Source organism: Callithrix jacchus, chromosome 18 (assembly GCF_049354715.1).
Source record: "Callithrix jacchus isolate 240 chromosome 18, calJac240_pri, whole genome shotgun sequence".
NCBI lineage: Eukaryota > Metazoa > Chordata > Mammalia > Primates > Cebidae > Callithrix > Callithrix jacchus.
In genome coordinates this window covers 48,633,490-48,646,598 of record NC_133519.1, presented here as the reverse complement: position 1 = coordinate 48,646,598, position 13,109 = coordinate 48,633,490, and the positions used below count along the sequence as shown (strand labels likewise).

At 45.0% G+C, this 13,109-nt stretch overlaps 1 protein-coding gene and 1 pseudogene across 1 annotated transcript in view; one reads left to right on the top strand and one right to left on the bottom strand.

Moving 5' to 3' along the window:
- The window catches only part of LOC144580125 (uncharacterized), a 78,042-nt gene extending 70,080 nt beyond the window's left edge, over nucleotides 1-7,962 (bottom strand). Inside the window, exons 1-3 of the mRNA XM_078355191.1 lie at nucleotides 7,816-7,962; nucleotides 5,379-5,823; nucleotides 1,282-1,381 (exon numbers count right to left, since the gene is read on the bottom strand). Coding sequence (XP_078211317.1) covers nucleotides 1,282-1,381; nucleotides 5,379-5,823; nucleotides 7,816-7,962 — 692 coding nt within the window. The remainder of the gene's footprint in view (nucleotides 1-1,281; nucleotides 1,382-5,378; nucleotides 5,824-7,815) is intronic.
- LOC118149168 (tetraspanin-17 pseudogene) lies at nucleotides 4,207-5,369 on the top strand (annotated as a pseudogene).
- Nucleotides 7,963-13,109: the final 5,147 nt, after the last annotated feature.

Below are 13,109 nucleotides of genomic sequence, written 5' to 3'. Positions count from 1 at the left end.
AAAACGATGAGTTTGTGTCCTTTGTAGGGACCTGGATGAATCTGGAGAACATCATTCTCAGCAAACTGACACAAGAACAGAAAATCAAACACCGCATGTTCTCACTCATAGGTGGGTGATGAACAATGAGAACACATGGACACAGGGAGGGGAGCACTACACACCAGGGTCTATTGAGGGGAATAGGGGAGGGACAGAGGGAGGGGGGAAGTTGGGGAGGGATAGCATGGGGAGAAATGCCCGATGTGGGTGAAGGGGAGGAAGGCAGCAAATCACACTGCCACGTGTGTACCTATGCAACTGTCTTGCATGTTCTGCACATGTACCCCAAAACCTAAAATGCAATAAAAATTTTTTTAAAAAGAGTTTATGCTTTTGGTAAGGGAGATTTTGACAAACTGATGATTAAAATCATACTCTCTTTATGGCACTTGTATTAATGGCATAGGTAAGATTTTCAAAGATCAAGTTTAGAATTCTAGGAGAAGGCCAGTAATTACTGAAAGAAGAGGATCTCCAGCCTGATGCTTTGATACCCACATGCATACTTGGTTGATAAAAATAATCACAGAGTGAAGGGATGAGGGATTGGGATTACCTTTTGTCACTAGAGATTTAACATTTACATCAGTGTGTTTGGACCTGGAAACTAGGGCCAAAGTTTGGTGCATCTGTCAACTAACATGTTAGCCGCACTTGCAGTCCCTTGGACAAACCTGTAACCTTGGTAAAAAGCCTTGTAAATCTCCAGGTCAAGAGATCGAGACCATCCTGGTCAACATGGCGAAACCCCGTCTCTACTAAAAATACAAAAAATAGCTGGGCATGGTGGCACGTGCCTGTAATCCCAGCTACTCAGGAGGCTGAGGCAGGAGAATTGCCTGAACCCAGGAGGCGGAGGCTGCGGTGAGCCGAGATTGCGCCATTGCACTCCAGCCTGGGTAACAAGAGCGAAACTCCGTCTCAGGAAAAAAAAAAAAAAAAAAGCCTTGTAAATCATTGAAATATTTTTCTCATTATGAAATTGTCTCTAACCTAAATTACATCACATAATTCAATGTTTCCACAAAATCTGTAGATCCATTTCTCATTTATACTATCCAGATACCCAACGTTTATTACTCCCATTATTCCTGAAATCACAGCAAAAGATGGACAGACATCTTGCGAGGGAAGGGATTATTTTTACAGACATTATGTTAAAGGATCACTACCAAGCAAATAAAAAGATTCTTGAATAAAATAATCATCTCTCCTCCACTTCTGACTCAAACTACTTACTCTGAGACAAGCAGCTGCCAGGCTTGGGCTTTAAGTAGCTTCATTCCCAGTTTCCAAAAGAAACCAGACAGAGAGAGCTGGTCCTCCATGTTGTCATCTCCTAGGAAGCAGAAAACACCACAGGTAGATTGTGCAATCTGGAAAGAGACTGGATCTCAAAGACTCAATGACCACTCAAACTGAAAAGTGGACACTGGCTATTAAGAAAATGTATTTCTGCCGGGTGCGGTGGCTCAAGCCTGTAATCCCAGCACTTTGGGAGGCCGAGGCAGGTGGATCACGAGGTCAAGAGATCGAGACCATCCTGGCCAACATAGTGAAACCCCGTCTCTACTAAAACATAAAAAATTAGCTGGGCGTGATGGCGTGCATCTGTGGTCCCCGCTGCTTGGGAGGCTGAGGCAGAATTGCTTGAACCCGAGAGGCAGAGGTTGCAGTGAGTGGAGATTGTGCCACTGCACTCCAGCCTGGCACCTGGCAACAAAACGAGACGCTGTCTCAAAAAAAAAAAAAAAAAAGAAATGTATTTCTCTGACATCCAAGGAAAGGATGAGTAGATAAAGAGGTGTCTGTGGATTTTCTACTCCTGAGGCCGTAAAAAGCTCAGGAAACATGAAACCAGGGAAATTTATTTCTTGCACTTCAAGAGAGAACTAGTAAGGTGATGACTAGTAAACCTTTAACCAAGAGAAATAGGGAACAGCCCATGTGAGGGGCCCAACAGTCACAGATGTGAATGTCAGCTGGAACTCTAAGAACAATACTCAGGAAACACATATATGTATAAATAAATACGTGTGTGTGTGTTTACATGTAGACACATCTGTGTCACAGAATTTCAAAAACAAGGTAAAAACAATGTTAAAAAATTACTGTAAGTTTTACAAAGCTTTCAGAAAATGAAGAAGGCCACTGCTATGTCAACTGATGTTTTGAGAAATGCTCTGTGCAAGAGATTCCTCCAAGTGCAAAAGGAAAACATCGAAGCTAAATACTTTATTAAGAAAAAGAAAAGAGACCTGAGGAATTAACCAGGGAATCAACTGGAGAAAAACTGGAGAAATGCTCAAGAGGAGAAAATAGAATAGATGGAGACAAGAACATTGTATTGGACAACTGCAAGGGAGAAAAGGTGTGGGACTGAGTTTGGCGACTCTGAATGGAAGAAAGACAACATAAAAGATATAATACAACTTATTTAAGCTAAACAGAACCTGATATTTAGAGGTTCATCTATTGCTCATTAAATTCTTGTGAGGATGGAGTATAAAACACACATACATAGCCGTATCCTAGTAAGATGAGTGAATTCCTCGGGAAAACTTAAAAAAAAAAAGGCAAATATTTAAAAAGCTGTTTTAACACAAGAAAACGAGAAAATGTAAACTACAAAGAAAAAAGAATCAGACTTATATTGGGCACCTAAGCTACTGTGAATTGGCAATAGCAGAGCAAGGCCATTAAGAGAAAAGAGCAAAGCATAATCCTATAATCCTATTCCTGGATAAAGTAAAATAAAGAAATGAATAAAGCAGGAAAGATTCACAGAATACGTCATCCATGTTCTCATCTGAGAAATGCACTTGAGAGATGCATTGGATTAGGGGCTATGTATGATAAGGGCAGTCATGATTTTGTCTAAAACATATCCTAAAAATGGAATTTTTAGTATGATGCAAATAGTTTCTATGAATTATAAGAGCCTTTTAAAAATAATGTCTAGAAATTAAAATACTCCTCTTGGGTACCTTTCTTTTCAGATACCCTGTAACAACTGCAGTTTTTTTGTTGTTGTTTTTTTTGAAATGAAGTCTCGCTCTGTCACCCAGACTGGAGTGCAGTGTCAGGATCTCAGCTCACTGCAACCTCTGCCTCCTGAATTCAAGTGATTCTCCTGTCTCAGCCTCCCAAGTAGCTGGGACTACAGTTGTGTGCCACCAGGCCAGGCTAATTTATTTTTAGCTAGGATGTTCTTGATCTCCTGACCTCATGATCCACCCACCACTGCCTGCCAAAGTGCTGGGATTACAGGCATGTGCCACTGCACCAGCCAACTGCAGCTCTTTTTAAACCTAGAAATCCCTCAGGATCTCCAATTCCAAAATTCCTGTCACTTAGACGCCAAACATATTCACCACCTCAGTATCTATAAGCGGCTTCACTTCATGTTTTCTGCTTCCCAGGGAAGTAGATCCTAGCGTCAAGAACACACCACCTCAGTCTTCTAATCCTTGCTGGAAGCGATAGAAACACTTGGTACCCGTTCTGTGGTGTAGCCTACAAACTGGCTTGGAAAATATTGCATACCCTATATAAATTTACAGGAAACCCGTGTCTTTCTCCAGAGAACTAGCTGCTTTTTTTTTTCTGCCAGATGTTTAAAAACGAAGGTAACTTGGAGCATTTTGAATGTACTATAATGGATATTTTTCATGATCAGCCAACTATATTTAAAATAACCTTTTTGGTGAAAATTTTTTCCCTTTTTATAAGTGTTTTTAATTTTTTAATTCTTTTTACTAATGCTAAAAATTATTTTAAGCAGTAAACATGAAAAATTTCTACGAAAGCTTCTGGTAAAATTGTTTTATTTCGAATTTATTTCCTGAATAAAATTCGAACTAAATTGTTTTCAGCAAAAACCTTTCAAAATGATATAAATATCTACTAAAACCTAGCATGCCCTAAAGGAAAAAAAGGTTTATATAGACAATCCTCTTTATATGGTTTTGTACTATTGGGGTTCCAGTCTTTGGGGCCTCGGGCTCCGCAGCAAGACCAGTGTTCTTGAGCAGAGTCAATGAGGTCCTTGAGGTCAATGTCGCCCGGTAGGCCTTGGCGTTGTTGATGAAGAGGTTGAGCCGCCCTTGATTTCAGTCCTTGAGGACAAAGGCCAGGATCCCTGTTGGCAGCGCCAGGAGGAAGATGAGGCCGAGGAACACGGAGAAAAACGAGCAGGAGGGTGTTCTCCTGCGGCCCGACACTACCACCTGCAGCCACACGGGGGCGCTGGACCCGGCTCCCGCTCCGGTGTCCGGGCGGCGGGTGGCCGCTCACCGTGCCCGGCACCAGCAGAGGCACCAGCATTTCCAGGAACCCGAGGGCGGCTGCTGCGGGAAATACTTCCTGCTTGGCTTCAACATTGTCTTCTGGGTGCTGGGAGCCCTGTCCCTGGCTACGGGCGTCTGGGCCCGCGGTGAGAAGGGCGCTCTCCGGTCCGGGAGGCCCGCCCCCTTGTGGCTGCAGGTGGTAGTGTCGGGCCGCAGGAGAACACCCTCCTGCTCGTTTTTCTCCGTGTTCCTCGGCCTCATCTTCCTCCTGGCGCTGCCAACAGGGATCCTGGCCTTTGTCCTCAAGGACGGATTCGAGAGCAGCTCAACCTCTTCATCCACAACGCCAGGGCCCGCGACGCTGACCTCAAGGACCTCATTGACTGCTCAGGAACACTGGTCTTGCTGCGGAGCCCGAGGCCCCAACGACTGGAACCCCAATAGTACATTTTGGCGAGCTAGCCAGGAGAGGGGTACAGCAGAAAGAGGGGTACACCAGGAGAGGGGTACAGCCGGAGAAGAGGACTTCAAAATCGTGAGTAAAACCAGCCCCATTCGGTCCTGTCGCTTTGAGAACAGCTGAAGCGGCTGCAGCCAGGCAGGGCCGTGGGGAACCTGGGAGTGGGGGGGCAGCCAGCCCTGGAGTCACCACCCAGCCATGGAGGCACGACTGGCCATGGAGGGACCACCCAGCCCTGGAGTCACCACGCAGCCCTGGAGGCACCACCCGGCCATGGAGTCACCACCCGGCCAAGCAGGCACCACCCAGCCATGGAGTCACCACCCAGCCATGGAGGCACGACCCAAGCCGTGGAGATACGACCAAGCCATGGAGGCACCTCCCAGCCATGGAGGCACAACTGGCCATGGAGGGACCACCCATCCATGAAGGCACCACCCAGCCATGGAGTCACCACCCAGCCATGGAGTCACCACCCAGCCCTGGAGACACCACCCAGCCATGGAGGCACCACCCAGCCCTGGAGACACCACCCAGCCATGGAGGCACCGCCCGGCCCAGCCAGAATTAAAAGTGAAGTTCTTTACCTTCAAGCTCTCTCTGCTTTCCGTCTCCTTCTCCATCCTTGGATGTTATCTGGGGAAACCCTGAAGGAGCCCGTGGGCGGAGGGGCGAGCACTGCCCCGGGCCTTTCCTCCTTGGAGACCCCGGCGCAGCCCCCATGGGCCCCAGTGCCTGCAGCAGCGCAGCCGCCAGCCCCGCGGGCCGGAGGAAAACAGCGGGGAGGGCGTGGTGCAGCGCAGCCCGCAGGGGACCCGGGAGGCCGCAGCCTGGCGCGTGGCTCCGGAGACCTCTCCGGCCTCCCCCAGTCCCAGGCCGCGGGGTGAAAACGCTCCCCGGGACGTTGGCCGCAGGCTCCTGTGTGGGGGCGGCTCGGGGAGGGGCCCAAGTGCGCACGGGGCTCTCACGGGGTCCACGTGGCGCCTGAAAGCCGCGGGCCGAGGGAACCCGCTGCAGCTGTGAACGCCGCGTCTAAACTGACGGGCCAGCAGCTGTTTTCCTCCGCAGGTGCAGGTGCGGCTGTGACCGTCAGCCCCGCCCGGCCCCCGAGGGTGCAGCGTTCTCTCTCCAAGTGTGGCCTAAGAAAGCTTCTGCCTTTGCCTCGTGCCAGTGGCCTGTTTGCACACCTGGTTAAGGTGTGGGGCCTGCAGAGTTGCTAGTTCCCATCCCTGGTGCAGCCAGTCTTGACGTGGGGAGATCTTTGGGGGAAATTCAGAAGCTGAAGGCTGTGGGACTTTGTGTTTGGTGTATAATTTGTCTTTCTTAGGATTCACTCTCTATGGCAGAACTTTTTCATCTAGAAAATCATAGTTAAAGCAGTTCCTGGGCCAAATAGTCCATGGCAGGTCTCACAACCTCAGAGCATTTTCCTGCAAGGGAAGGTGGGTTAGGGGAGAGGAGGCCCGGGTCCTGAGGGTCCTTAAGGGCATTTTCCTACAAGGGAAGGTGGGTTAGGGGAGAGGAGGCCCGGGTCCTGAGGGTCCTTAAGGGCATTTTCCTACAAGGGAAGGTGGGTTAGGGGAGAGGAGGCCCGGGTCCTGAGGGTCCTCAAGGGCATTTTCCTACAAGGGAAGGTGGGTTAGGGGAGAGGAGGCCCGGGTCCTGAGGGTCCTTAAGGGCATTTTCCTACAAGGGAAGACGGGTTAGGGGAGAGGAGGCCCGGGTCCTGAGGGTCCTTAAGGTCATTTTCCTACAAGGGGAGATGGGTTAGGGGAGAGGAGGCCCGGGTCCTGAGGGTCCTTAAGGACATTTTCCTACAAGGGAAGGTGGGTTAGGGGAGACGAGGCCGGAGTCCTGAGGGTCCTTAAGGACATTTTCCTACAAGGGAAGGTGGGTTAGGGGAGACGAGGCCCGGGTCCTGAGGGTCCTTAAGGACATTTTCCTACAAGGGAAGACGGGTTAGGGGAGAGGATGCCCGGGTCCTGAGGGTATTGTCCCTGCCTCGGCCACGTGGCCTGCCTTCTTTGAGCTGTGAGCTCTAACGGCCCCTCCCCAGAGTTTACCCTTCTGGGGCAGGTTTATTATCCGGCCTGTGTAAATTGGACTTTTGCTGGGAAGTATTGGCACCCACCTCCTGAGCCTCAGTGGCCTTGTTGGGGCTCGTTGGTACGTGACAACCCACCCCCCCAACAGCCCCTCTCATTCCACACCTCTGTGGGAGTCACTGGAGCTCATGCAGGCAGTGAGGGGTCCCATGACCTGGTAGGCCGTGACTGGAATCCAGCACATGAGAGGACCTCTGATAAGATGGATCACACATCTTGGGCACACAAAATTTCAGGGTATTGACTGAAATATGTTTCATTTCAGTACCCATTTTACCTGGGGCATGCCTCAGGTTGAAGGGGCTGTAATTTCTTTAACCCCTTCAAGGGTTAAAGAAGGGGTGCGGGCATGCCTTGTATTCAATTTCAGATGGGTGCTTCTATTCCCGAGCTCAAGTCCCATTAGACTGTATACTGGAGAATTGGGACCTATTTAGCACACAGTCTTTAAGAAAGAAGTGGCTTTCTTTTCCCTGACAAACAGCATGGCCAGATTACCCTCTGCCAAGTGGAAAATCTGGCCCCCAAAGGGAAGGGAAGAAAATCCAACAGCTTCCCTGGAGCAATTGCAGGAGGCCTTATGGAAGACACTCCCCTGTCACCAGACTTCATGGAGGTTCAGTTAATACTGTGCCATAGCTGACCCAGAGATAGAACCTGGGTTACCAGGTTAGCACGCCATCTTAAACCCTGTACCCTGCAAGCACCAAGGAGACCGGTTTTTCCAAAAATAAGTTGTAAATGCTGCCCCGTTTCCTTTGTGATAACTCTTTGCTGCCCTGTTTTCCTTGCAATAACTGCTGACCTTGGCTTCTGTAAATAAAAACAGCTGGCTTGCTGTAAAGTTGCTTGCCCTGCATCCCCTCACCCTCTTGGTCCTAAAACCAGGATGTGGTTTTTCAGTTTAAAAACCCTGCACCAAGCCTCCAGGGCAGGAGAGAAACTGAGAAGGCCATGCAGTGTCTAAGAGATTAACTTCCTGGACCTCTGTGGCCAGCTTTCCCCGGGCTCTGTGACGGTGACGGCTCATGCTGGCACTTGCTCCAGGAACCCTCAGTCCTGCCATTGGGTTATCTGGTCAGACCCCTCAGGCCCTGGGGACCTTCATCCCCTGGGACAGTGTGCTCTCCAGTGATTCCCTTAGCACAGCGGGCATGGAGAAGATGGTGGTCCATTCCTCTGCGGACAATTTCTTATAAAATGTCCCTTCAGACCGCTCTGATAACAAGTTGTACCAGGCTGGCAGCTACCCCAAGCCCTTCCCTCATCTGAGCCCCTGGGTCTGCTTGCCTGAAAGCCATGACGGAGGCTGAGCTCTCCCGTTCCTTTCAGCCTGTCCCTCCTGGCCTCCATTATAAAACACGGAGGTTGCCTGGTTCAGTAATGATTCTAGACTCTGCGCCGGCCCCAAGGCCAGTTTCTGGAGCTTCTTCCTGATACCTGGGGCTGACTAAGTAATAAACTTGTCCTTTAGTATTGTTGTACTGGAGCGAGTATAGAAACTTAACACAAAGACAAAAGTATGCCAAATTGCAGGGTCTTTATTGCCGGTGTCCACAGAGGACTCATGTCTCTCCAGCCCGTGGCCCTGAGCTCCTTGGCTCGTGGGCTCTATCGTGGACCTCTAGATCAACTTGCATCCCTAAAAGCTCCCCACTGAAGGAAGCCTCAACTGCAGGGCCCCTTCAATGCCCCATTTCAGCAGGAAGTAGTTAGGGAGGATCCACGCCCGTGTTCCAACAGAAGTTGGGTTTTCCTGTTGAGAGGGAGGGAATGAGGGAAGCTGTTCTCTTTCTGGGTCCACAGGGGGTGTAGTTTTAAGGGCAAGAACTTCCCAGTGCCATGCCCCCACTCCCATCTCCCTCCATCTAGGAGATTTAATGGTTTATGTTTAAATTTCCCTGGCACAGGAAGAAACTAAGAGTCAATAACTCCAGTGGAAGTTCTAAGGAACTCCTTTCATTGGCCTGGGGTCTTGGAGAAGGTGGGGGTTCCTCCCTGGTTAGAAGCCCCCTTCTTCCACATCCCTTCAGACTCCATGTTTGGGTCCCTTTCCAGGAACACTCCCTTCGTGGAAGCCGTCTTTCCCTCTCCTGGATTTCCCCTCTGGAGTCCCCTTCCACACTCTCTCGTGGAAGCCTGTCTTCCCCCCTAAACTCCATCTCTCTATTCCCTTCCACTCAGTGTGGAAGCTGCTTTCCTCTCCTGGGTTCCATCTTTCTGGATTCTCTCACTTAGTGTGAGAGTCAGCTGTTTCTTTCTCCTTCTCCTGTTTCTCTCTCTAAATAAATCACTTTCTACAAACACTTTTGAGTCCGGCATTTACTGCGCACTGCGCCGTGGTCCCCTCTCTCATTATTGAGAGGGCAGGAGACCAAGAACCTGGAAAAACATCTTGTCAGGGGAGCTGAAGGAACCCTGAACCCCTGAACTCCAATATAACACTTTGGCTGTGTCCCCATCCAAATCTCACCTTGAATTGTAATAATTTCTACATGTCAAGGGTGGGAGCAGGTGGAGATAATTGAATCATGGGAATGCTTTTCCCCCATACTGTTCTCCAGGTACAGAATAAATCTCAAGAGATCCGATGATTTTAGAAGGGGTTTCCCATTCACTTTGCTCTCATTCTCTCTTGTCCGGCACATAAGATGTGCCTTTTGCCCTCTGCCATGATTGGGAGGCCTCCCCAGCCATATGAAACTGTGTGTGTGAGTCTGTTAAACCTCTTTTTCTTTGTAAATTATGCAATCTACTGTATGTCTTTATCTGCAGCATGAGAACAGGCTAATACACCCCTCATAATGGGTATTTTGAGGGTGAAAGTGAATGACTCCTGTAAATGTTTTGTATGCAGGAAGTATGCATTTCCTAAAATAAAAATAAAGATGCATAATCTTATGTCATGAAAAAAATAAAGCTCATACCTTGGCAATTAAAGAGGCTCATAAATATGTAATGTCAAAACCTCAGCATTTTAAAATATTAGCAATCAAAAATATCTTTTAAATTCTCATTTTAAAAAATTTGGTAAATAATTTAGATTCCACAACAATAAGTACTTTGTCTCCTAAAATTTCAAGTATAAAACTGTAATTTCAGCCGGGCGCGGTGGCTCATGCCTGTAATCCCAGCACTTTTTGGAGGCCGAGGCAGGTGGATCACAATGTCAAGAGATCGAGACCATCCCGGTCAACATGGTGAAACCCCGTCTCTACTAAAAATACAAAACATTAGCTGGGCACGGTGGCGCGTGCCTGTAATCCCAGCTACTCAGGAGGCTGAGGCAGGAGAATTGCCTGAACCCAGGAGGTGGAGGTTGCGGTGAGCCGAGATCGCGCCATTGCACTCCAGCCTGGGTAACAAGAGCGAAACTCCGTCTCAAGAAAAATAAAATAAAGTAAAAAACTGTCATTTCTCCAGTTCATTCTGGTAAGCTCTGATTGAATTATTGTTATATGTTTGATAGTTATAAGCACACTTAGTGGCAGTGGGGACAGGAGACATAACACATATGTTCAAGCTGGAAATAAAGACAACTGAATGACACTAAAATAATTTTCATAATTTTATACATATTTTGTTGAAAATGTTTAAATGGGAGATTTAACGAGAAGAGCTACTTTGTAGCTTCTTCAAAAGAACAGAAATTCCTTAACATCCACATTTTACTTAACGGGATCAGTTAGTTGAAAAGTAGCATTAATTGTATTTTGCTTTATTTTTTATTGACATATGAAAATTGTACATACTTCTGTGATAGGTAGTGATGTTTGTTGACATAATATATAGTGATCAGGGTGATTAGCATATCCATCATCTCTAACGTATTTATGATTTCTTTGAGTTGGGAACATTCAATATCCTCCTTCCTGCTGTTTTTTCCCCTGATATTCATCTAAACACCTGTGACTTGCTGCACTACCTTGGATAAAACCACTGGCACATCTTAAGTGAAAAATTTTACCTTCCAACCTTTCGGTTATTTCCTACTTTTATTTATTTTGTTTCTTTTCCCACCTGTGGAATGTGAGAAGTCTGGGGTAAAAGCCTTTAGTTCTTGTTGACACTGAGATATCCTGAGACTCTAAAGAAGGCCCAGCAAGTAGAAAACACTTAATGTTTGATAAGCAAACTTAAGTAACAAACGAATGAATAAGGAAACTTTGGTCTCCTTCACTCATTTGTCATTACTGCCCTGACATTCGAGTGTGAGTCCTGTCAAGTTTCAACCTTATTGACCCTTTTGTGAAGTAGAAGTTATGGCACATGGTGAAAAGAAAGTGATTTTTAAAAACCAATTGAAATAGATAATACTAGATCCCCCAATTAAAAGATACAGCCAAAACCCAACAGTATGCTACATCCAGACCCATTTCACATTCAAGGATACACAAAGACTCAAAACAAAGGGATAGAGAAAGATTTATAACCAAATGGAGAGCAAAAATAAATAAATAAATAAATAGCAGAGTTGCAATTCTTGCATCTGATAAAATAGATTTAAAAGCAACAAAGATATAGTGGTAAAAGGATCAATGCAACAACAAGAGCTAACGATCCTAACACCCAGATACATAAGACCTATAAAGAGATTTAGACTCAATGAGACAGAAAATTAATAAGGATATCCAGGACTGGAACTCAGATTCGGAACAAGTAAACTTAATAAATATTTATAGAGCTCTCCACTTTAAATACACAAAATATACATTCTTGTCAATACCACATTACACCTACTCATAGGTTTAAATGAAATATTGATCGGCCATTATTAATACCCATTTTTAGAATAAAGCAACATTTCCGTTCTCTCTCCCTTTTTTTCTTCTTCTTTCTTCCTCTCCTTCACTCTTTTTTTTCTTTCCTTCTCTTAAAAAAAAAAAAGAAAAAATGCAAGTTTGCAACCTCTGGGGTGTAGTATTGTGGAACATTTAGAGTAGTCACTGACCTAAAAAATAAAAAATTAAATTGAATTGAATACATTCTTTGAGTGTCCTTAGAACACATGCCAACATCAACCACATCCCAGGCCATGAAATGAACAACAATTTTAAAGAATTGAAATCATACACAGTTCTTTTTTTTCTTATTTTAATTTTTTTATTTAAAAAAAAGTAAAAAATAAAAATAGACAATACTGAGACAAAGAAAAATGTGAATGTCAATAAATGTATGGATGTATTTAATAGCTAAAATGCACATTTCTATCAAAAATTTTAAAAACGTTTAAAAAGCATCTCATTGACTTCTATATTTTTAAGTTGGCACTGTTAAAAAATTTGATCTGCATTTGGTGTTGAACATTTATTCCCTGACAGAGTAAATGACAACTGTAAATTCAGAGTAGCCGACCATCAAACATTAGAATTACAAATAAAGGAACATAATTTTTACTTGTTTATATTCAATCAGAATTGTTTCAAAATTATGCTTCTGCCTTTAAGGTTTTAAAAACCTAAAATTTCATACTGGATTCATCTCCTGTTTCTTAAAAGATGACCCATGAATAAGAGCACACATAAATGCTGAAGCCACTTGCACAATCACGTTAGTTTTCTTAACTTTAAGCATGGACCGTTACATCTATGACATGTGGTTAGGTTGAGGCCAAAATGACACACTGCTTGTGAAACATCCCAGAAGAAACTGTTGTAGGTTTCTTCCAACATTTGAACCCTCTATTTTGTATGGTAATAAAACCTTTGTTTTTTTTTTTTTTAACTGTATAACCAGTGTTTAATCTCTACACATGAGGCAACTCAATATAACAGAAGTTGGACAAGTAGATCTCATAGAATAGCCTCAATAGACATTGTTTTGACTGGCATATAAATATTAAAAACTAAAGAATCAGAAAAGCTACAAAGCAAAAAAAGAGTAAATGCTGCTTTTTCAGAAAATATAACAGTAACAATATTCAAAATGAATTATTTAAAATATATTTATATACATTTTAGAAAGTGAAGGCTTATTTTTTCAAATAATTCAGAATTTTATAAACTTTACATAGTGATTATTTGAAAAGTAAGACCCTAACATTTAAAATATGTTCATTAATTTTCCCTGGCAGTTTGTTTAACTCTACAGTGTTTATTTTTAATGAGCTATGCAATGGTTCAGTTCATATATGAATTCATTATTAGCCTCTGCTAATGGCTTTTTCATCAAAAGATTAGTTTTTAGAAAATCAAATTAGAACTTAATTAACAC